Source organism: Streptopelia decaocto (genome assembly GCF_964273445.1).
Source record: "Streptopelia decaocto genome assembly, chromosome: 2".
Lineage (NCBI taxonomy): Eukaryota > Metazoa > Chordata > Aves > Columbiformes > Columbidae > Streptopelia > Streptopelia decaocto.
The window spans coordinates 167,920-191,754 of NC_138655.1; the positions used below are offsets into that span (position 1 = coordinate 167,920).

Sequence of the window (23,835 nt, forward strand, 5' to 3'; positions counted from 1 at the left end):
AACATCCAGTGAACAGCTGGAGAGCCCTGGAACACCCATAGAACAGCTGGAGGGCACTGGAACACCCAGAGAACAGCGGGGAACGGCCCAGGAGGTACTTACAGCGCGTGTCTGCATGTGTGTGGCACGGGCTGAGGGCGCACAGGGCGAGTGTGCGTGCGGGCGGTGCGGACACTGCGCGGCCTCCTGGGCACACTGCAGACGTGCATCTGAGCCCCTGCTGGCACGCACCCTTGTCTGGCCACCAAAAAGGGGGAGCAAAATGGACAAGCACGTTCCCAAAGGCGTGTTTGCCACCGGCCCTGGAACACGTGCAACTGAAACAGCGTGTGTGTAGGAAAACTGGCACGCTGCAGCTCGGCCTTGCTGGCCACCGGCCCCTGGAGCGTGAGCCCTCGGGCAGGACGCCAGCGCCGTGCGCCCACAACACTGCTCTAGCGGGGTCCCACGGGGCAGGGGGTGTGCGGGGAGGGGACACAGCGCATGTCCTGGCACAGCACTGATGACACAGGGAGAAAAGGGAAAGCCCAAGAAGGTGCAAACTGACGGGGTCACGAGTGACAGCACACAGACCAGAGAACTGGAAAGAAGCAGAAGATAGAAAATTAGAAAGAAAGTAATAAAATCAGCGGCATGCACTTAAAGAAAACACAGGTTAGTGAGGCTGCAGCACCATGCGCAGGGCACGTGTTCCCTCCGGACACGGGACCCCAGCCCTGGCCGTCCCGGGTCACCGAGCTGCTCCAGCGCCCGCGGACGCGGATCCAACAGGAGCAGATCACCTGGGAGACCTGCGGCAGCGGGGACAGCCCGTCCTCGCGCTACGAGAGGGACACGTTATGACCAACTGACTCCTGCCAGTGCCATAAGCAAGGCCTGAACTGAGCCGAGGATCAGCCAACGCTCTGCTAAGAACTGAATAAAAAGCTCTAACTTGGTATTGGAAGCAAAACGGAGCTAAGGACCTGGTCTGCAGAACTTAACAGCACTGGATCTGGTAAACGAAAAGCCAGACAGCTGCAGTAGCTTCTCCTTGTCATGTATTCTTCCCTCTAAAAACCTCTCTCTTCACTAGTTCATTTTCCATGAATGAAACATGCTTGGGAGAGAAGAGACGGGAGGTTTGGAACGCAGTCGCCTCTGTCCTGCCCGCAGCGGACAAACCTCGACGCTCACCGCCCCTCCCGCAGTGTGACAGCACATCTGCATTCCCCGAGCATTTCAACGGGATCCTCGCTACCCAAAGGCGTAGTCAGATGTGCAGCGATGTTCCAGGAGCAAACAATGCCATCACCTACAAAACATCCTGCAGCCTCCCCAGCACGTCTCCGATTTCATCTGCTGGCACCAGCACCAGGTTCACGGCAGAACAGACTCGCTGTGCATCGTGCACCGTGAGCCGTGTCCTCGCAACGGCTTTGCTTTCAAAGGTTTGCACAGGCAACGCCATGTTTCTCCTCTCTACGCCCACCTGGAACAGCCTTTATGACAGCGTTCCTCAGATATGTTCATGCTCAGGAGGAACGGGAGCTGACGTCACCTCGTAAAATCTGCCCCATCATGTGAGGAAACGCACGGGAAGTGGGGGTGCAAGGGCGAGAAAACCCTGCGCATCTAATTGTGAGGGGATGACAGATCAGTCTCTACCACCTCTCCAAGCACAGCGATGCTGATTTTCAGGACAAGCCCGACAGACAACTCCTGTTTTGCTGGATCTAATACCACAGCGGAGGTTGTTTTTTTAGGTGCAAAGCTGGAGCAGGAGCCCCGTGCGGATGTCGGCTGACGCCGCGCTGCTCGCGCAGCATCGCGCTGGGGCAGGTCTGAGCGCAGCCGGTGCTCGGAGCCTCCCCGGGGCACACGAGGCGCTGTCACAGCCGTCTGTGCGTCCGCAGCACTGCGGCCTCGGGGCCAGCCCAGGCCTGGCCACCCCGGTCCCACGCGGCCTCTCCGGCCTCCGCTTCAAACACCACTGGGCTCCAGAGCCGCCACACGGCCTCCAGCCCCACAACACAGGGCAGTGCTGCTGTTCTGGCAGGCGGTGTTCACAAACCTGTTCTATTTTGTAACACAGTTGTTCTTGGCTTAATGTGAAAATTGAGAACTTCCATCTGCAGATGACACCACCTGAAAAGCTGTGATACAGAACCCATGGGAACAGCGTCAAGCGGAACAGGCGTGAGATGCCCAATACAGCAGCACACGCGGTGGATCCGAGCAGACGGGATCGCGGGATGGGGAGCGGCCCCGGACCCCTGGGCACGCAGCCTGCGGCGTGAGCCCCGTTAGCGGGGACACCGCGAATTACACACCCCGGGGACCTCGAGTCGCTCCGACCCCAGCGCTGCTCAAAGCAGGGCCGGCGGCAAAGGCCTAACGAACGTGCCACGAGACGGCGGGAGCCGAGCCAAGGCTGCGTGTGACAAACAGGCCTTCCCGGGACCTGCTCGGCGTCCTGACCTTGCAGGACGGTGACACTGAGGCCGCGATTCCGAGCACAGCGTCCCACTGAGGCAGGGCGCAGGACTCGGGCCCGGCAGAGAGCCGGAGCACACCAAGAAACTCCTCCTGACGGGCAAAGCCCTGGTGCCAGGAGCATAAGTCCAGCTCTACATAAACCACAGGCAGATCCTTTAGAGGATCGGGTAGTGCTGGGAAGCTTTGTGCCCTCCAAAGCCCTGCACAACTAGTCAGTTCTGGCTGAGGATTCCACTATGTATTTCTTGCTCCTCTGAGCCCCCAGAAGGCGACAGCACCACTGTCACCACGGCCAAGCACAAGCGCTGGGACTGCCAAGCGGCACCAGAGCTCGAGGCGATGGCTCCAGCGCCCCATCCCGCCGGCGGGCACGGCCGAGCACCCGCAGCCCTGCTCCTCTGAGAGCTCCTGTTCCAGCCCCAAAGAGGCTGTTCCAGTGTCCTCCGAACGCCTCCTGCAGGAACATCACGGCAAGGAAACTGTAATTAGTTACGGGAGCAGCCTGACTGATTTTGAAAGGAACTCTGTGACACAGTAAATGCCTGGACTGGCTCCGAGTCCTGCGTTCTGCGGCGGAAGTTCTCTTTCTCCCAAAACAATTTTCAATCACTCCTCCACAGCTGGTGAACCAGCTCGTGTGGACAGAACGCCCTCATCTGCTGCTCCCTTGGCTCCAGCAGGTCTCCAGCCTAGCAACGCGGGATATGAGAAACGCTCTTTCTGTCTTTCATTTTGGATGTGTCACCTTGCCGCCTGAATAGATACCATCTTTTTTCGTGGGTTCCAAAGGGGCGGGAAGCTGTCTGCTGAGAGGGAAGGAATGCATTCACCATCGCATCAAGGCGTTGAAGTTAGGTTTGTGATAACACTCCGCTGGTCGTGCAGCAGGGCTGGCAGCAGCCGCCTCGCCGCGCAGCGCCAGCAGCAGACGGGCTCAGCCCGGCGGCAGACGCTTGGCACCGCCTGAACGGACGCTGCACAACCTCCCCTAACACCTGACCTAGGAAGGCGTGTTCAGTCCCTGCTTTTAATGCCACAAAACCCAAGACATGCAGCCGGTGCTCCTCCTGACCTGCCTAGTGAAGAGAACAGAGAAGGCTCTTTGTCTCACCGTGCCGCCCTCCACATCGCTCGCTTCTCCGCCTCCAGAGCACGCCGTTCTGCTGGAGAAAGCTCCTTCTCCTGGCCGCTCAGCAGCTCGGGGCTCTGCATGCGCAGCCGCTCCTGGTGCCGCCGCTCGGCTTTCGCCGTCCGCACGGGCGCCACCGGCTCCCCCGCTCCAGCGTACAGCGGACTCAACCTGGGAGAGAGAGAGGAGCAACGGGAGGTGGGCGCCGGCTCCGCCACAGCTCCTGTCTGCCCGCTTTCGAGACGAAAGGTGGTGACCGACAGCCCAACCAGCCGGTTAGGACCACGTCCGAAGCCGTCACCTTGGGAGGTGGAAGGACACCTCACAGAGGCGACCTGCTCGTTTGAGAAGTCAGTTCTGATCACAGTTTCCCTTTCTCCACAAAATCCTTCCTTGTGCATGCTATGTCTGCTAAAAAGCAGGAGCCATCTGCTCCACCGCGGCAGCTCCTGGGCGCAGGACACCGCTGATCCACTTACCCAGACATGGAGCCGGTTCTCTGCTCGGGCTTCATTCCCTCCTCCAGCGAATTCCTCTGGGAGCCGCTGTTCTCCGTGACCTCGGGGGGCCTAGAGCAAAACGAGCGCGTCAGCCGAAGCGGCGCGCGCCCAGAGAGGTTTGGGACAGGTCCATGTCCCAGAAGGCAACAGTTAGTTCAGGCTGAAGACACAACCCTTCATGATTTTGCTCAACAGCTCCTTGTCCACTGCTGCAAACATTTCCTAGTTGCTTTCCTCAGTGTTCACGCTCCCTAACAGCAGAACTCATGTTCTTCGTCTGGGGGTGAAGCGCGTCCCCTCCGCTAACACGCGCTGCAAGGGTGGCACACTGCCTGCTGGCCAGCGCTCGTACAGCGCCGGCCCGACGCTGCAGCCGCCACCACGGGACGGGCCTGGCTGGCTCCACGGCTGCGTGCGGCGACAGAGCCGCGTGGGATGGCCCCGGGACGCGCGGGAACACGCGTCTGGCCACGGACGCGTCCCGGCGGCCTCAGAACAGCGACGCTCCAGGCGCCACCCACGCGCAGCCGCGGTGCTCGCTGAGGGCTTGTGCTCTTCACCAGAGCACCGCGAACTTCGGCGGAGCTGCCGCTGCCGTCTGAGCTGCCGCTGCCGTCTGAGCTGCCGCTGCCGTCTGAGCTGCCGTTACCCTCTGAGCTGCCGTTACCCTCTGCGCTGCCGTTACCGTCTGAGCTGCCGTTGCCCTCTGCGCTGCCGTTACCGTCTGAGCTGCCGTTACCCTCTGAGCTGCCGTTACCGCCTGAGCTGCCGTTACCGTCTGAGCTGCCGTTACCCTCTGAGCTGCCGCTGCCGTCTGAGCTGCCGTTACCCTCTGAGCTGCCGTTACCGTCTGAGCTGCCGTTACCGTCTGAGCTGCCGTTACCGCCTGAGCTGCCGCTGCCGTCTGAGCTGCCGTTACCGTCTGAGCTGCCGTCACCGTCTGCGCTGCCGTTACCCTCTGAGCTGCCGTTAGCCTCTGAGCTGCCGTTACCGTCTGCGCTGCCGTTACCGTCTGAGCTGCCGTTACCGCCTGAGCTGCCGTTACCCTCTGAGCTGCCGTTACCGCCTGAGCTGCCGTTACCCTCTGAGCTGCCGTTACCGTCTGCGCTGCCGTTACCCTCTGAGCTGCCGCTGCCGTCTGAGCTGCCGTTACCCTCTGAGCTGCCGTTACCGTCTGAGCTGCCGTTACCGTCTGAGCTGCCGTTACCGCCTGAGCTGCCGCTGCCGTCTGAGCTGCCGTTACCCTCTGCGCTGCCGTTACCATCTGAGCTGCCGTTACCCTCTGAGCTGCCGTTACCCTCTGCGCTGCCGTTACCCTCTGAGCTGCCGTTACCGTCTGAGCTGCCGTTACCGCCTGAGCTGCTGCTGCCGTCTGAGCTGCCGTTACCCTCTGCCCTGCCGTTACCGTCTGAGCTGCCGTTACCCTCTGAGCTGCCGCTGCCGTCTGCGCTGCCGTTACCCTCTGAGCTGCCGTTACCCTCTGCGCTGCCGTTACCGTCTGAGCTGCCGTTACCCTCTGAGCTGCCGTTACCGTCTGCGCTGCCGTTACCCTCTGAGCTGCCGCTGCCGTCTGAGCTGCCGTTAGCGCCTGAGCTGCCGTTACCCTCTGCGCTGCCGTTACCCTCTGAGCTGCCGTTACCCTCTGCGCTGCCGTTACCGCCTGAGCTGCCGTTACCGCCTGAGCTGCCGTTACCGTCTGAGCTGCCGTTACCCTCTGAGCTGCCGCTGCCGTCTGAGCTGCCGTTACCCTCTGAGCTGCCATTACCCTCTGAGCTGCCGTTACCCTCTGAGCTGCCGTTACCGCCTGAGCTGCCGTTACCCTCTGAGCTGCCGTTACCCTCTGAGCTGCCGCTGCCGTCTGAGCTGCCGTTACCGCCTGAGCTGCCGTTACCCTCTGAGCTGCCGCTGCCGTCTGAGCTGCCGTTACCCTCTGAGCTGCCGTTACCATCTGAGCTGCCGTTACCCTCTGCGCTGCCGTTACCCTCTGAGCTGCCGTTACCGTCTGAGCTGCCGTTACCCTCTGAGCTGCCGCTGCCGTCTGAGCTGCCGTTACCCTCTGAGCTGCCGTTACCGTCTGCGCTGCCGTTACCCTCTGAGCTGCCGCTGCCGTCTGAGCTGCCGCTGCCGTCTGAGCTGCCGTTACCCTCTGAGCTGCCGTTACCGCCTGAGCTGCCGTTACCCTCTGCGCTGCCGTTACCGTCTGCGCTGCCGTTACCGTCTGAGCTGCTGTTACCGTCTGAGCTGCCGTTACCCTCTGCGCTGCCGTTACCCTCTGAGCTGCCGTTACCGCCTGAGCTGCCGTTACCGTCTGCGCTGCCGTTACCCTCTGAGCTGCCGTTACCCTCTGCGCTGCCGTTACCGCCTGAGCTGCCGTTACCCTCTGAGCTGCCGTTACCGTCTGAGCTGCCGTTACCCTCTGAGCTGCCGTTACCCTCTGCGCTGCCGTTACCGTCTGAGCTGCCGTTACCCTCTGAGCTGCCGTTACCGTCTGAGCTGCCGTTACCCTCTGCGCTGCCGTTACCCTCTGAGCTGCCGTTACTGTCTGAGCTGCCGTTACCCTCTGAGCTGCCGTTACCCTCTGCGCTGCCGTTACCCTCTGAGCTGCCGTTACCGTCTGAGCTGCCGTTACCCTCTGAGCTGCCGCTGCCGTCTGAGCTGCCGTTACCCTCTGAGCTGCCGTTACCGCCTGAGCTGCCGTTACCCTCTGAGCTGCCGTTACCGTCTGAGCTGCCGTTACCCTCTGAGCTGCCGTTACCCTCTGAGCTGCCGCTGCCGTCTGAGCTGCCGTTACCGTCTGAGCTGCCGTTACCCTCTGAGCTGCCGTTACCGTCTGAGCTGCCGTTACCGTCTGAGCTGCCGTTACCGTCTGAGCTGCCGCTGCCGTCTGAGCTGCCGTTACCGTCTGAGCTGCCGTTACCCTCTGAGCTGCCGTTACCCTCTGAGCTGCCGTTACCGTCTGAGCTGCCGTTACCCTCTGAGCTGCCGTTACCCTCTGAGCTGCCGCTGCCGTCTGAGCTGCCGTTACCGTCTGAGCTGCCGTTACCCTCTGAGCTGCCGTTACCGTCTGCGCTGCCGTTACCCTCTGAGCTGCCGCTGCCGTCTGAGCTGCCGTTACCCTCTGAGCTGCCGTTACCGTCTGAGCTGCCGTTACCGTCTGCGCTGCCGTTACCCTCTGAGCTGCCGTTACCCTCTGAGCTGCCGTTACCGTCTGAGCTGCCGTTACCCTCTGAGCTGCCGTTACCCTCTGAGCTGCCGTTACCCTCTGAGCTGCCGTTACCCTCTGAGCTGCCGTTACCGCCTGAGCTGCCGTTACCCTCTGAGCTGCCGTTACCGCCTGAGCTGCCGTTACCGTCTGAGCTGCCGTTACCCTCTGAGCTGCCGTTACCCTCTGCGCTGCCGTTACCCTCTGAGCTGCCGTTACCGCCTGAGCTGCCGTTACCGTCCGCACTCCAAGCCGCGCGCCGGCCGGCACTGCTCAGTTTGATCCGCAGTGAAAGGCCACAGGAGCCCGTGTTCCGCAGGTCAGGAACACCCACGCCGTCTCTGTGGCTCGGTGGCAGTCAGAAGGTTTACCATGGCTCTGAGCTCTGATTTTTACTGCTCAAGTTTATTTTGATTAAATTTCAGTTTCTGTTCTAGCATGAAAAAGAAATATTTCAAGAAACACAAATTCAGTCTACTCCACTGCCTTGCCTCTGTCCAACGTAAGCAATACGAAGCTGGAAGCCATCTGATGGCTCCAGCCTCACTGCTCCCTAACTCCACGTGTCAGTATGAGAACAGCAGGCACAGCGGGGCCTCCGCGGCAAACAGGCAGCGGTTCCAGCTGTTGCTGTCCCCACGTGTCAGTATGAGAACAGCAGGCACAGCAGGGCCTCCGCGGCAAACAGGCAGCGGTTCCAGCTGTTGCTGTCCCCATGTGTCAGTATGAGAACAGCAGGCACAGCGGGGCCTCCACAGCAAACAGGCAGCGGTTCCAGCTGTTGCTGTCCCCACGTGTCAGTATGAGAACAGCAGGCACAGCGGGGCCTCCACAGCGAACAGGCAGCGGTTCCAGCTGTCGCTGTCCTCGCTCAGAGCCGCTCAATGCACTTGTTATGGAGAAGTTCCTCAGCAGAGACTGGACGGAAACGATGGGGAGAAGTGGGATTCAAAATGTCAGGTAAGTGCTTTCTAAGACTGACAGAAAACGTGTTTGTGAAGAGAGGAACAGACTCAGAAGAGAGTCAGGCAAGGACAGCTTCAGCTTCATCCTGCGCATCCCTATTTCTATCTGAAGTCTGATGAGACTCTTCCTCGTTCCCCAGCTCTACACCCAACAATTAGAAAAATAACATCAAGGCAACCTAGAGGACAAGTCCAGGAGAACCTGGACACAAAGGTCTGAAAAGCCGCCCCAAGCCTGGGTCAGCACCAGCGCTCGTCGTGAACCAGCTGTCTCTAAAACCCGACAGCTCCGCACGGCCCGCGCGCAGCAGCCGAGGAGCGATTCCGCTGAAAAGGAAGAGCTGCAAAACCTGCCCCGTTCTGTGCCCAGCCCGCTTCCCTGGAAACTGCTGATAACGGGACACGTCTGACACGTGAGGGTGGTGCTGAGCTGCCGGCCGTGTCTTACCGAGCCGCTGGAGCCTGGACGCTCCTTCCGTTCAGCCTCTCGATCTTGTACTCGACTCCCTCGATGATGACGCTGGACTGCACGCTCGTCTCAGGCACCTGTTTTACCATCTCCTCCTCCTCCGCCTCCTCCTCCAACAGCAGGGCGCGCTTCTGCTGCAGTTTGCGAGCTGCCAAGACAAGACAGACTCAGAGCACACAGCGCTCGCTAAACCCCCGCAAGGACGCACCCTCCGGGCAGGCCCGGACGCTTCTTATCCCCACGAGTTTGTGCTGGTCTGAGCCCGTACCCTGTCCATGGGAAACGCGCCGCCGTCTCTCCTCCGCTCCACTAACGCGTCAGAGGCAACACGCTCTACACCGTTCGCTCGGTGCCCCTCCTTACTGACCGAGCGTCCATCCCTGAGCGCTGGCGAGCGGGTCGCGCCGCGCGCTCATCCCGGGCGGGAGCCTGCATGCAGGTCTCCTCTTCCCCAGGAACCCGCGCACGGCGCCGGCTCTGATCGTCCCGCCTGCCCGGCAGCCACCAAAGTGCTGGTGACGGGCTCCCCACGTGGCAGTGGCACCGACACAGGGGTCAGCAGAGCAGCGGGTCGGGAGGGACCGGGCAGCGGGCTGCTCTGTGCTCCAGGGGTCAATCCCAGTGCTGCTCAGCATCTTATCAATGATCTGGATGCAGGAGCTGAATGCACCATTAGCCAGTTGGCTGATAACACTGAACTGGGAGGGGGGGCTGACTCTCCCAAGGGACAGAGGCCTGCAGAGGGATTTGGAGAGATTGAACACTGGGCGAGCATTAGTGCCATGAAATTCAAGAAGCACAAATGCCAGATGCTCCACGTGGGACAGAGTAACTCTGGACACAAGTATAAATCGGGAGAGGAGTGGCTGGAGAGCAGCCCTGCAGAAAGGGCACTTAATATCGTTCCTCAGCAGCTTTTAAAGCAACTCTCAAGCAGGAGGAAATTACGGTGGCAGTAGCTTCCCTGCTGTCGCAAGCCCTGTGCAAGCTCGGAGCAGCACAGGAGCAGCAGCAGCTCTGCCGTGGGTACCACGCGGTGCCGTGGGCTGCACAGGAGCAGCAGCAGCTCTGCCGTGGGTACCACGCGGTGCCGTGGGCTGCACAGGAGCAGCAGCAGCTCTGCCGTGGGTACCACGCGGTGCCGTGGGCTGCACAGGAGCAGCAGCAGCTCTGCCGTGGGTACCACGCGGTGCCGTGGGCTGCACAGGAGCAGCAGCAGCTCTGCCGTGGGTACCACGCGGTGCCGTGGGCTGCACAGGAGCAGCAGCAGCAGCTCTGCCGTGGGTACCACGCGGTGCCGTGGGCTGCACAGGAGCAGCAGCAGCTCTGCCGTGGGTACCACGCGGTGCCGTGGGCTGCACAGGAGCAGCAGCAGCTCTGCCGTGGGTACCACGCGGTGCCGTGGGCAGCACAGGAGCAGCAGCAGCTCTGCCGTGGGTACCACGCGGTGCCGTGGGCTGCACAGGAGCAGCAGCAGCTCTGCCGTGGGTACCACGCGGTGCCGTGGGCAGCCCCAGCTGCTGCACCCAGCCTGGGCGGCTGATACAGAAACACCATTTGTGCAGCTTTTCAAAACCTCCTTGGAGCGTTCCCCAGGTACAGGAAACGCAGCTCTCCACCAGCCCACACAGAGCAGAGAGCACCCTGGACCGCAGGGACAGTCACTGCGGGCTGTTCCCAGGCCCTAGGGTTAGAAGCGCTGGATTTCTGGGGTGTGCACCCTCGCGCCTCCCTCAGAGAAACGATTCACTTAACGGGCCAATGTCCTCGCAAAATTCAAACGTACCTTCCTCTTCTTTCATCTTCTTCAGGTCATCCTCTCCTACCAAGGAGACGCGCTTGGGAGGTTTATCCATCTGCTGCTGCTTCACCTCCATCTCGAAGTACTTCTGCCTCTCGCGGAAGGATCGCTGCTCGGGGCTGTGCGGGGCCGCCTGCCAGAGCCACAGCGGCACTGCCGGGGCTGCCAGCGCGTCCGCATCGCCACGCACCTGTCCCGCACCTGTCCCAGCCACAGCGGCACTGCCGGGGCTGCCAGCGCGTCCGCATCGCCACGCACCTGTCCTGCACCTGTCCCAGCCACAGCGGCACTGCCGGCACCGCCAGCGCGTCCCGCATCGCCACGCACCTGTCCTGCACCTGTCCTGCACCTGTCCCAGCCACAGCGGCACTGCCGGCACCGCCAGCGCGTCCCGCATTGCCACACACCTGTCCCGCGCCTGTCCCGTGCCTGTCCCGTGCCTGTCCTGTGCCTGTCCCAGCCACAGCGGCACTGCCGGCGCCGCCAGCGCGTCCCGCGCTGCCACACACCTGTCCCGCGCCTGTCCCGCGCCTGTCCTGCACCTGTCCCGCGCCTGTCCTGCACCTGTCCCACGCCTGTCCTGCACCTGTCCCGCGCCTGTCCTGCACCTGTCCCGCGCCTGTCCTGCACCTGTCCCGCACCTGTCCCGTGCCTGTCCCAGCCACAGCGGCACTGCCGGCGCCGCCAGCGCGTCCCGCATCGCCACACACCTGTCCCGCACCTGTCCTGCACCTGCCCCACGCCTGTCCCACGCCTGTCCCACGCCTGTCCCGTGCCAGTCCCACGCCTGTCCCGCGCCTGTCGCACACCCTGGGCCCACCCGAGACCCCGCTCCACACCTACGGCCCAGGCGCCCGAGCCCCCGCGAGCCCCATCCCACCGGCAGCCCCGGCCTCCAGAACTCACCTCCGGGGCAGCCCCGGGACTCTCCGCGCTGCTCTGACCAGGCGGCTCCTGCGGACACAAAGAACCGGGCGCGCTCAGCGGTTTCCCGGCTCTCCCGCCACCGGTGCCGCGGAACTGCGCACCCCGGCGCTCAGCAACAGCCCCAGAACCCACACAGGACAACGTCACTGCCGGCTCGGCCACCGCGAGCAGCGAGGGGTGACCTTAAACTGAGGGGGCAACTGGAACGATGGTAACACTGAAAGGGGGGAACTGAAAAACGTGTGAAGAAGAGCAGCACAGGGCTCAGCTTAAGACGGGGCGGCTCAGCCTTTAAATCAGACCTGGCTAGCAAAGATTCACTCCTGAGACGCGGAAACACTGCCAGGAGAGAAACCAGATTTTACCAGCTAAATACCCGAATACGGAGTGAGCAGAACTGCTCACCAAGGCCAGTGCCGGGTCCTGCACGCGGGTCACACCAACCCCACGGGCGCTGCAGCTGGGGAACAGCGGCTGGAAAAGGCCCTGGGGGTGTTGGTGCCAGCGGCTGAACGTGAGCCAGCGGGTGCCCAGGTGCCCAAGGGTGCCCAGGTGGCCAGCGGGTGCCCAGGTGGCCAACGGGTGCCCAGGTGCCACAGGGTCCTGGCTGGTCCCAGCACTGGGGTGGCCAGCGGGACCAGGGCAGTGACCGTCCCTGTGCTGGGACCTGGGGGGGGGCAAACCCGAACCCTGGGGGCAGTTTTGGCCCCTCATGCCAAGAAACCCTTGAGGTGCTGGAGCGAGTGGAGAGAAGGGAGCGGAGCTGGTGAGGGGCTGGAGCACAATGTGATGGAGACTGAGGGACCTGGGGGTTCAGCTGGAGAACAGGAGCTGAGGGGAGACCTTCTGATCTCTGAACTGCCTGAAAGGAGCTTGGAGCCAGGGGGGTCGGGCTCTGCTCCCCAGGAACAAGCGCCAGGAGCAGAGGAAACGGCCTCAAGTTGCCCAGGGGAGGTTGAGGGTGGATGTGGGAACAATTTCTTCCCCAAAGGGCTGTGGGGCATTGAACAGGCTGCCCAGGGCAGTGCTGGAGTCACCAGCCCTGGAGGGCTGGACAGACGGACACGAGGTTCTCAGCACAGGGGGTTGTGCTGGACTGGGCAGTGCTGGGTTAACGGCTGGACTCGATATTAAAGGTCTTTTCCAGCCTAACTGATTCTGTGACACAAGGGTTGCCCTGTTTTGCATGGAGGATGGAGACAACCTCCAGAGGCCTCATCTAGCCTGAATGGCTCCATGATTCAAATACATGGAGGGGACAAGGAACAGTTCCAATTAAGCCAGAAGACCAAAACCTAATTAAAAGTTCCTCAAAACAGGTTTAGCCTGACCCTGAAAATTCTGAGAGTTTCTTTATGTCCCAGCAGCACGGTTATACAACAGCAACCCAGTGTCCAGGGAGAACACCGGGGACATGGGGCTCAGTGACCCTTCAGGACGCGCCGTGTCCATGGGCCGGACTCTGCAGGGTGACCATCTGCAACACCAGCAGCCCCAGCTCCGAGGGGACCCGGCACGTCGCCGCCGCACAGCGGCTCTTCTGGAGAAACGCCTCGCTCGCTGCTCACGCTGCCCTCGCCGGCCCGCGAGGCTCCATCTCCCACCCTCGCTGGCCCGCGAGGCTCCATCTCCCGCCCTCGCCGGACCGCGAGGCTCCATCTCCCGCCCTCGCCGGCCCGCGAGGCTCCATCTCCCGCCCTCGCCGGCCCGCGAGGCTCCATCTCCCGCCCTCGCCGGCCCGCGAGGCTCCATCTCCCGCCCTCGCCGGCCCGCGAGGCTCCATCTCCCGCCCTCGCTGGCCCGCGAGGCTCCATCTCCCGCCCTCGCTGGCCCGCGAGGCTCCATCTCCTGCCCTCGCCGGCCCGCGAGGCTCCATCTCCCGCCCGCACCACATCCCCTGCCCGGCGCCGCTCACCTGCGTCTCCAGCAGAGGGTGTGACAAGGGCACTGCCGCAAACGTCTTGTACGCCTGCTTGACGTTGATGGGGATCTCGTCAGGAGAGGGCGGCGAAGGCGGCTTCTGCTGCAGGGACAAGGGCAGGAGGTGAGGACAACCACAGGGGTTACACAAGATCACACAGGATGGAAACGCAGCGCGGCCCTCGGCCTGCAGACCCCCGAGCGGAGTACGGCGGGGGCTCCAGCGGCCGCGGGCGGGAACGCGAGCAGCGTGTCGTGTACGTGCTCTAGGATACGCGCTCTACGCAGCGCACACGGATCACAGCCCGCTCCGCCTCTCGGGTGGCGGGGAGTGACGGCTCTGGTGCCACAGATCCCACGGACGGGACCGGACTCTTGGCGGATCTCTGGGCCGAGGGGACCGCTGTCAGTCCCCAGGGATCCCCCCCGTTCCACCCGCACGTGCACAGACAAACAGTGGCGCCCGGGGCTGGAACCGGCTACACAGCGCGCTGAGACCAGGGCTGGACAAGCCACTTTCAGTTCAGTAGAAAATTAAAGTTAACCCTGGCAATTTGTGACTAAGAGAGCCGTCTTAATGGGAAGGGACCTGTTACTCTTTTTTTCTTTTTCAGCAGCTATTACACTTCTGTTTCTAAAACGACCAGTGTGTACTTCTGTGTACTTCAAGGCTAACAGTTCTAGTCTCCCAAATCAGAGTGGCAACCCCTTCAGGGACCTACGACCTGGAGACTTTGATCTGCAGTCCTCCCTTCACAGGACTCCGGTTACTCAGGAACACCTGAGCGGGTCCACAGGACCCTCCTATGGCTTGTCTCTTGTCTTTGCTGGTCTTTGCTGGTCCCTCCTCGCCCATCCTGTCCCATCCAGGGAGGAGGAAGAGCTGGGATGAACTGCTCAAAGCGTCACAGAAATGAGTGGGAGTGGGGGTGGAAATGACACCACCTTCCCTTCAATCAGAGAGCAAATACCCTTTAGTTGCTCTATTCCTTCACCCCCTCCGGCTGCACTAACTCAGTTTCAGGTGCTTGTGGTTCTTTGCCCTGGACTGAAGATACATTATGTTGTGTGACGATGTTCCCTTCTGCACGGGCTAAAGAACAGCACATCGAGATCAGGAGAGACTGTAAAACACGTGAATTTTGGCTGGTCACGTGGGTGCGCTGACCGTGACTCTGCTTGTCACAGCACGGGTTCTCACCTGGGGCATCCAGACCGATGCACTTAAACCAGCCTTCGCTAAGGCCCACGGTCCTTAGGCTGCACCACCCCACGGGCAGGGGCGCTCAGCCTGCACACCAGGAACGCGGCGCTAGAGCAGCCTGGGCAGACGCACAGAGCTCAGCGAGGGGAACCGCAGGCCACTTACAGAGTTCTGGACACCGAGGCACGGCTCAGGTTGCTGGAAGGGGTTGGGGCTGTCCCCGTCCTCCGAATTATGCGAGGCAGCATTTTGTCGCACTCGGGCGAGAGGCTGAATGACGCCCGGCTTGGTCTGCTCGTGCCAGGGCCACGAACGGGGAAAGGCGGGGGAGGCGGTGAGAGAGAGAGAGAGAAACGAGCCGTTAGGGCAGCGAGACGCCTCTGCCATGCAGGCGATGGAGAAATGCGTGCACCGGAGCCAGCTCCTCAGCTCCGCCGCCTGCAGCCCCGGGCTGGGAGCGCGACCGCAGCGAACGCCACCACGGCCCTGGTGCCGGCACTTCGGGCAGGCAGAGACTCAGAGCAGCAGGGTCGAAACAGGGCCAGCGGGTGCCAGAGGGGCCGGGGCTCGAGGAAGGATTCGCTGTACAAGGAGCCGCTGCACGGGTCGGGGGTATGAGGGTGGCAAAGCTCGGCGAGCGCGCGCGTCGCGGGGAGGATGGCGGGGAAACATCGGCCAGGAACGGGAGCCGGCAAAGGCTGGGGATGAAAATGAACCGGGACCAGCGGGGGCTCCAACCAGAAACGCAGACAGAAGGGTCTGAGATGCGCCCTGGACGTCATCACTGCTGGGTGCTGCGTGGAACCGAACAAAACATCTAATACCAACGAGTGCAGAAGCAGGAACTGAGAAAGCCAGCAAAAGCTACCCGAGTGAAAGCTGCACGGGTAAACGGGAATAAAAGCTGCAAAAACACGCGCATCAAGTTTTCAAATGGACAGTGTTTAGGCCTAGTGCATTTGTACAAACTGGAGGTACAGTGGAGGATGGAAGATGGAATAAGAACCGCCAGAGACTCGCGGGGCTGGAGTGAGCACACACGCCAGCGACCTCCCCGTGCTGCAGGGCGCACAGGGACACGCAATGAGGCCTTACGGCGGGTGTACTCACCGACTTACTGTCATCCGGTGACGTGGTGAAGTTAATGGAAGCCTGAAAACAGAAATACACATGTAAATTTGGAGACCTTACAGGAAGCCTTTAGTTTTCCCTGCTCCATACAACGAGAACTATGGAACTCCCAAGCGCTGCCCGCCGTGTAGAGGGAAAGCGCCCAAGCCCCCACCAACCCCGCCGGACCTGCACCGATCCTGCGCCGATCCTGCGCCGAACCTGCGCCAATCCTGCTCCTCCGCGCGGGAACAGCCCGGCCCGCACTCAGGCGCTGCTCCCGGCCGCTCTGCGATGCGAGGAGGCGCAAGCAGCTCTGCCCATCCGCAGGCACCGCGCCCTCCCTCCCATCTCCCGTCTCCCATCATCTCCGCTGCAGCTCGGCCGGTCCCGCCTGTGCACAGCCCTGCGCCGGCGCCGAGCTCGAGCGAAGCCACCAGCGCCCAGCGTCAGCGGTGCCGCAGCAGCGCGCGAGCGGACGGGGCTGCGCTGCGCAGCCAAACCGGGACACGGGGCACGGGACACGGGGCACAGGACACGGGCACGGGACACGGGGCGAGGGCAGCGGCGCCGGGACAGCAGGAGCAGCAGCCACACGGCACACCAGCAGCACTTACAAAGCGGGTCTCCCTGCCCGAGAGGTGCGCGGGCCGAGGGGCCGCAGGCGTCTGCAGAGGGACAGGCCAGGACGACCACCGGGGACAGCGGGAGAGAAAACGGAGAGAGCAGGTTTTGCGCGAGAGGCCGAGCCGAGCGGTGATCCCGCCCGGAGCGCCGTGACCGGAGCCGCCGCGTCCGCGCCGCGGGGCGCCCTGGGCACACACGGCCCGGCCAGCGCCTCCGTCCCCACACACCGAGAGCTCCGGCCGGGCCGGAGCAGCGACACGGCCCCAGGCCACGGGATTCAACCGCCCCGAGCTCTGAAAGAAGCCCGTAAATCTGGCTGCACTGCGAGATGTCAAAAGTGAAGACTTTACACCAAAAATAGATGGCGGCAGAGAATTAAGAGATGCGGTTCCTCAGAACTCCTGTGCTGGAGCAATCACCCGAAGGTCAAGTCTCCCGAGTGCCAGCAAAGGACAAGCCTGAGGCCAGGGACTGCCCTGCGCCCTTCAGGGTCACCCGCTGGACCCGTCCACTTGGTGGAGCATTCGCGTCCAGAGAGAACTGAACCCACCGCGCGGCGCCGCCCCGGCCGAGGACACTGCCGCACAACCACCGCATCACCAGAGCGGCAGAGGCTCCCGCGCCAGCGCGGTCGGGAACACGGGAGCCGGAGCCGCGGCCCAGCACCGCGACACCGAGGCGGCTCCAGAACACCTGCCAGCCGCTCACTCAGAACGGCCGCAGAGCAAGGCAGGAAAAGAGGCTATCGAATGACACACGGACCAGAGCTCAGAGATCAAAGCAGCGAGAAAACCTGCTGAAGACATTAAAAGGCTAAAATAAAGGATAAAGTAATGAAATTGGCTATAGGTGCCTTAAGAATCTGATAGAATATCACTGAACAGAGAGATAAAACAGGAAAACCAAAAAAAGCTGTATAGATGATTCAATAATGTAGCTCAAGCTACAGAGAATTCATGACACAAAAATCCTGAAGGGACAGAGCAGACCACAAATTACAGCGAGTGCCCATAAAGGAGTCTGAGACACGCAGCTTTAACTGGAAGACGCTCCTGGGGTGCTCTGAACCCCCTCAGACGCGTCAGTGAGAGCCGTCTGCTCTCAGAGCCGCGGGAAGCCAGCGAGCGGCTCCAGCGGGCAGCCCGGCCGGAGCAGGGGGCGCGACGGGAGGACAAAGGGGCAGCGCTGCCGCAGGACGGGGACGGGGACGAGCCACGAGGCTCCACGGGCAGACAAGGCACCCGTGAGCAAGCCCACCGGGTCAGAAGAGCGGGCGGCGTGGCCGCCAGAGGCTGCTGGTGGCACGGACGTGGCACTGAGCCTCCCACGGCAGAACACTAACCAACACACACATCGGGCACCAGGAGAGCTGCCTGTGGCAAACTGGAATGGGGGACACTGCATCACCAAGGCCAGTGCCGGGTCCTGCACGCGGGTCACACCAACCCCATGGGCGCTGCAGCTGGGGAACAGCGGCTGGAAAAGGCCCTGGGGGTGTTGGTGCCAGCGGCTGAACATGAGCCAGCGGGTGCCCAGGTGGCCAAGAGGCCACAGGGTCCTGGCTGGTACCAGCACTGGGGTGGCCAGTGGGACCAGGGCAGTGACCGTCCCTGTGCTGGGACCTGGGGGGGCAAACCCGAACCCTGGGGGCAGCTCTGGGCCCCTCACGCCAAGAAACCCTTGAGGTGCTGGAGCGAGTGGGGAGAAGGGAGCGGAGCTGGTGAGGGGCTGGAGCACAAGGGTGATGGAGGCTGAGGGACCTGGGGGTTCAGCTGGAGAACAGGAGCTGAGGGGAGACCTTCTGATCTCTGAACTGCCTGAACGGAGCTTGGAGCCAGGGGGGTCGGGCTCTGCTCCCCAGGAACAAGCGCCAGGAGCAGAGGAAACGGCCTCAAGTTGCCCAGGGGAGGTTGAGGTTGGATGTGGGAACAATTTCTTCCCCAAAGGGCTGTGGGGCATTGAACAGGCTGCCCAGGGCAGTGCTGGAGTCACCAGCCCTGGAGGGCTGGACAGACGGACACGAGGTTCTCAGCACAGGGGGCAGGGACAGATTCAGGTTATGGTTGGAATCGGTGATCTCGAGGGTCTCTTCCATACAAATGATTCCATGATTTTATGATCAAATACTCATTTAAAAAAGTGAGAAAGAGCAGCCAAATACTGGAGCTGGCCTCCAGAAAGACGTGGACTTGCCACCTCTAGAGTATTTCAGAATTTGACTGGACATGGCCTTGAGTAACCTGACCTAACTGGACCTGTCCAAGCGTGGTCTTTGCCGCGCTTCCCGCATCGTGCCCGGAGCAGCCCCGCGGCCGCCCCTCGGGACCCGGGCTGCTTCTTCACGTGAGAGCCGAGGATCTCTAAAGACAGGCAAATTAATACCTCGATATGATCCTACTGTAGAATTATCAGTGCTATCCCCACCACATTCCTTCTACATAGAAAGAACCCAATCTCAAAGAAAATTTGTGCTTTGGTAAAAGGAAAACCTGGAAACAGCCCCGAATAAACCTCCACTCAGCACCCAGCTGCTGTTGTAAAAGCAAATAAGAAACCACACAGAGCCAGAACAGAAAGCACTGAAATAGCAGTGCTGCAATGAACAGTGTCCCTTCTAATCCTCCAGTGTCCCTGGGGTGACTCAGCTCCGCGGGCTGGCAGAGCTGAGGGAGCCGCGGGACGGGCCGGGAGGCGGCAGCAGACGGACCCGACTGCTGCGCAGTGCGATCCAGTGCGATCCAGTGCGATCCAGTGCGGATCCAGTGCAGATCCACTGTGGATCCAGTGCAGATCCAGCGCGGATCCAGCACGGATTCAGTGCTATCCAGTGCGATCCAGTGCGATCCAGTGCGGATCCACCGTCCTGCTCGCTGCCCCTTCCCCAGTCACCGTTCGCTGTCACCCCACCCAGGCGGCGCCGCTCACCCCACTACGCGGAGCTAATGGAGCGAACACGCAGCTTCTGTCCAGCTCAGGGAACCGGCCCGGCCCGGCGACCGGGGGGGAGCGCCGTGGCAGCGGGACCACGGCCCGGAGCGCACCCGCACTGCGACCGCGGGCGAGCGCCGCGGCAGCTGGACCACGGCCCGGAGCGGGACCACGGCCCGGAGCGCACCCGCACTGCGACCGCGGGCAAGCGCCGCGGCAGCGGGACCACGGCCCGGAGCGCACCCGCACTGCGACCGCGGGCAAGCGCCGCGGCAGCGGGACCACGGCCCGGAGCGGGACCACGGCCCGGAGCGCACCTGCGCTGCGCTGAGGATGACGTGCAAAGTACCATTTCCAGTTTTTACAGCCCCTAATATGAAAAACAATAATGTGCAACGACTGTGAGGGGAAACTACAAAAATCCATTGAATAGTATTTACCTTCAAAAGTCTCAACGACCTTGTGAAACCCACTGCTACGAGATAAGAGTGAAACGAAAGACTTAGCAAGATGTAAAAGAGATGGTCAGAGCTGCTGTGAGAAACAGAACAGCTGCTGAGAGCAGGTAAAGCTTGCCACAAAACAAACCCGGGAGCTACAAGAACTAATGAAGTCCCGTTCCAGAGGGAAAGCCGGGCTCTAGAGTCCCAGAAACCGCTCGGCAGGGGCAGGGAGCCCGCGCTGCTGGGGGTCCTGCCGCATCACGCACGAGGGGCCTCCGGGACTGCACAGGGACAGTTCACAGACCCGGCCCCTCCAAACCCCCACTGCCCCGTCCTCTGACACACCGGCTGCCGGAGCTACTCTGTGTGAGGCACCGGGGAGGCCGCTCTCAAAAAAGACAGAGCACTACTGTTGGGTAGTCGCTCCGGGTACCCTGCTGCTCATTGCTCTCCGAACTAAGTCAGCCCCGAGAAATAACTTTCTGCTGAGTTTGTGACCTCCTGTGTCTCTGAGACGTCTGGGGGAGCAGAGTCTCCCCCCGGGAAGGACGCCCCTCCGCCCAAAGCCAGCGCTCCGCAGGCGGGAACCGCGCTCGGCTCCTCGGACGCGCGTCCCCCCCGTCCCGCCCCGGGGACACTCACCTGATGGTTCCCAGGAGAGCAGGGGGTTTCACGCCTGGAATTTCCTGGCCCAGACTCGCCTGCAGGAGCCTGAAAGAGAGAAGACAAAGCTCGGTGGTCGCCGTACAGCAGCAGCTTCGAGAGCAGGAGCACGGGAGCACGACATGCAGCCCGAGGCCACCCCGCGCCACCTCCCCGCGGGGAGCAGAGCCAGCACCGGGCCCAGCAGCAGCGGCCACACAGCAAGAACTTGCAAAGAGTGCTGGAAACAACACGGGAATGACTCTGAACATTGGAACTGAGATCACACCCACAGACCCCGCAGGGCCAGCCGAACCTGTTAAAGCCTCCGGCGCCAGGCTCTCCATAGCCCTGAGCAGGCTGGGCCCAGCCTGGGCAAACCTGTTGTGTGGACTGAGCCAAAAGAGCCACCCCAGCTGAACGGAGACAAGACTCAGCCCAGGCCACTGGTGCTGGCCAACCGGCAAGAGCTCTGTGAGAACCAGAGCAAAGACGGGGCCCGTCCCACGCCAGGAACCGGCTGTCCCCAGGAACCGACCATCCCCAGGAACCGGCTGTCCCCAGAAACCGGCCGTCCCCAGAAACCGGCTGTCCCCAGGAACCGGCCATCTCCAGGAAACATCCCAGCCCAGGAACCGTCCCACTCCAGGAACCAGCCGTCCCCAGGAACCGGTCATCTCCAGGAACCAGCTGTCCCCAGGAATCAACCATCTCCAGGAACTGTCCCACCCCAGGAACCGGCCATCCCCAGGAACTGAACACCTCCAGGAACCGTCCCACTCCAGGAACCGGCCATCATCTCCAGGAACCGGCCGTCCCCGGGAACCGGCCATCCCCAGGAACCGTCCCACCCCAGGAACTGGCCATCCCCAGGAACCGGCCATCTCCAGGAACCGGCCGTCCCCGGGAGTCAACCATCCCCAGGAACCGGCCGTCTCCAGGAACCGACCATCTCCAGGAACCGGCCGTCCCCAGGAACCGACCATCTCCAGGAACCGGCCGTCTCCAGGAACCGGTCATCCCCAGGAACCGACCATCCCCAGGAACCGGTCATCCCCAGGAACCGGCCGTCCCCGGGAACCGGCCGTCCCCAGGAACCGGCCGTAGCGCGCAGACACCTGCGGCTCAGTCCCAGTCGCTACCTGCACTCTGCCCACAGCACTAAGGAGCACAATTCGAGAAGTATTTTAGATGCTTAAAGATGGAAACGGGTCGTTTGGGATTTAGAGAACTGTTGAAGCAAATCTAGGGCTCTGCAATCGTTAATACCATTTCCATGCACCAGGGAGTCATGTTGACTCGATTCAGGTCAGCCTCGGGCAATTATGTTTCTACCGACCAAGCCAGGAGATGGATCTGAAGTTTATACGGGAGCACAGGCACCTGATCCTCGTCAGCACCGTCACGACAGAACGTGGCACCGCGGGCTGAGCGCCTCACGGCTCCTGCTCCGCAGCCCTGCGCTGTGCGGCACGCGCGGTCACGGCCGCAGGGACGGGGCAACGGCGCCCTTTGCCGGCCCAGCCCGCGGACACGCTGCTCCAGCTGCTCCAGCTGCTCCAGCTGCGCCGGCACAGAGCGTGCGGGTGGGAACGGGCCCCTCTGACAGCAGCGTGGAGCCGGAGGATCTCCAGCTGACCCAGGATGGCGCACGGGGCATCGGCTCTGCCCTCACCAGGGCCAGCGCTCTGACCGCTGCTGCCTGATCCTGAGGCTGCGTGTCCATAACGCCCAAACACAGCCGCTGTCCTCTAACGTACGGAGGGGCCACAGAGGTTCAGCTCTGCCTCGCTCTGCCTACACACCCGTGGAAAACACGTTCTCTCCAAGGAACTGGCTACAAACACCCAAGGGAACTGCAGCTGGCTGGTGCTTGTTGGAGCTTTCGCTTCTGTGTGTGGCAGCTGTTTGTGGTTTTTTGCTTCTCTTGCTTTTCAGACCTCCCGAAAGGCTGAGAAAGGAAAAGGGGAAGGTGGTGTGGTGCTAATCTGGAATATAGTATCTTTGAGTCTAGTCCTTGCTCTGCCACAGGCGCCCTGTGCAACAGTCAGACAGTTAAATACGGACTTCCAAGAGCAAAAAGCCAAGTTCTACCTTGAAATCTGAAAGTCCAGATGCACTGCAATGTGTCACCCACAGCAAGCCCCCGGCTGAGGATTAACTGTGCCCGCTGCGCCGCCTCCTGGAGTCAGAGCTCTAGGACCGGCCGTGCTTGTTCGGGCCCAGGAACACCCGTGTGGTGCCACCACCGTTCTCCAAGGAGCCCTGCCAGCTCCCCGCGGTGACTACTGGCGCAGACAGGGACCAGTGTGCCCTGCCGCGCTCCTGCCCAGCGAGAACACCCGTGTGGTGCCACCACCGTTCTCCAAGGAGCCCTGCCAGCTCCCCGCGGTGACAACTGGCGCAGACAGGGACCAGCGTGCCCTGCCGCGCTCCTGCCCAGCGAGAGCCGGGGCTGCCGACAGCGCCGTGTCCCGCAGAGCTCAGCAGCACGCTCGGCAACAACGGGAACGTTAGTGCTGGGAGACAACGGTCCACACACCACACTCGAGAAGCGCGTGTTAGGTGGGATCAGGCTGGGCAGGACGCGGGCGGCCGCCGCGGCGTGACCCCGCACCACACGCACATGCCAGGGCTGCTTGCCTTGGAGTACAGGTTGGTCTTCAGCACGCCCCCCGTGCCGTAGCCCAGGGGCGGCCCCCCCAGCGCCGCGCCCCTGCGGTTGGCCACCACGAAGGGGTTCTCGCTGAAGAGGATGGGCTGGGAGTCGATCAGACACTCCTGCTCTGGCGCCTCTGGCGTCTGGTCCTGGGCCCAGGGGCAGCCCGCGGGATCCCGCTTGTCTCGCTGGGGCGTTTCTGCCCCGCTCGCGCGCGCGGCGGGCGGCGCGGGGTCCCGGGGGCGGGCGGGCGCGCTCCCGGCGGGGCCCGCGGCTGCGGCCGAGTCCCGGCCGTCCTGCAGCACGGCCCCGGCGCCCTCCATGCCGGGCCTGGCCTTAATATACCGAACCAGCTGAGAGGAAACAAAAGGAGCAGAAGGACACATGGAGAACAGAGTCAAGGAGAGGAGGGAGAAAATACAGAGCAGCTGGTGCTGCTGAAGGACAGGGAGAGAGGAACGCCAGTTCTGGTGCCACGCGACCACCCCTTCCCTCCCTCCGCCACCAGCCCCGGGACCCCAGTGGCGCTTCCAGGAGCAGAGCTGAGGACCCGGCTGTCAGCACGTGAACCACGCGAGCTGACGGGCACGAGCGCTCCCCGCACACCCAGCTGCCCGCACACCCCGCACACCCAGCTGCCCGCACACCCAGCTGCCCGCACACCCAGCTCCCCGCACACCCTGCTCCCCGCACACCCAGCTGCCCGCACACCCAGCTGCCCGCACACCCCGCACACCCAGCTCCCCGCACACCCCACTCCCCGCACACCCAGCTCCCCGCACACCCCACTCCCCGCACACCCAGCTCCCCGCACACCCAGCTCCCCGCACA

At 62.5% G+C, this 23,835-nt stretch overlaps 1 protein-coding gene across 18 annotated transcripts in view; it reads right to left on the minus strand.

Annotated features, from left to right (window-relative positions):
* Window positions 1-23,835, minus strand: part of SCRIB (scribble planar cell polarity protein) — a 141,581-nt gene that overhangs the window by 11,837 nt on the left and 105,909 nt on the right. For 8 of the 18 annotated variants that reach the window (XM_082046716.1, XM_082046706.1, XM_082046707.1 and 5 more), the window contains 11 exons: window positions 22,989-23,357; window positions 20,346-20,414; window positions 16,323-16,373; window positions 15,706-15,747; window positions 14,761-14,886; window positions 13,387-13,494; window positions 11,451-11,498; window positions 10,530-10,677; window positions 8,723-8,891; window positions 4,087-4,176; window positions 3,590-3,778 (listed from right to left, as the gene is read on the minus strand). In XM_082046716.1, coding sequence (XP_081902842.1) covers window positions 3,590-3,778; window positions 4,087-4,176; window positions 8,723-8,891; window positions 10,530-10,677; window positions 11,451-11,498; window positions 13,387-13,494; window positions 14,761-14,886; window positions 15,706-15,747; window positions 16,323-16,373; window positions 20,346-20,414; window positions 22,989-23,357 — 1,409 coding nt within the window. The remainder of the gene's footprint in view (window positions 1-3,589; window positions 3,779-4,086; window positions 4,177-8,722; window positions 8,892-10,529; window positions 10,678-11,450; window positions 11,499-13,386; window positions 13,495-14,760; window positions 14,887-15,705; window positions 15,748-16,322; window positions 16,374-20,345; window positions 20,415-22,988; window positions 23,358-23,835) is intronic. The other 10 variants (XM_082046710.1, XM_082046713.1, XM_082046708.1 and 7 more) reach the window with 7 other exon arrangements.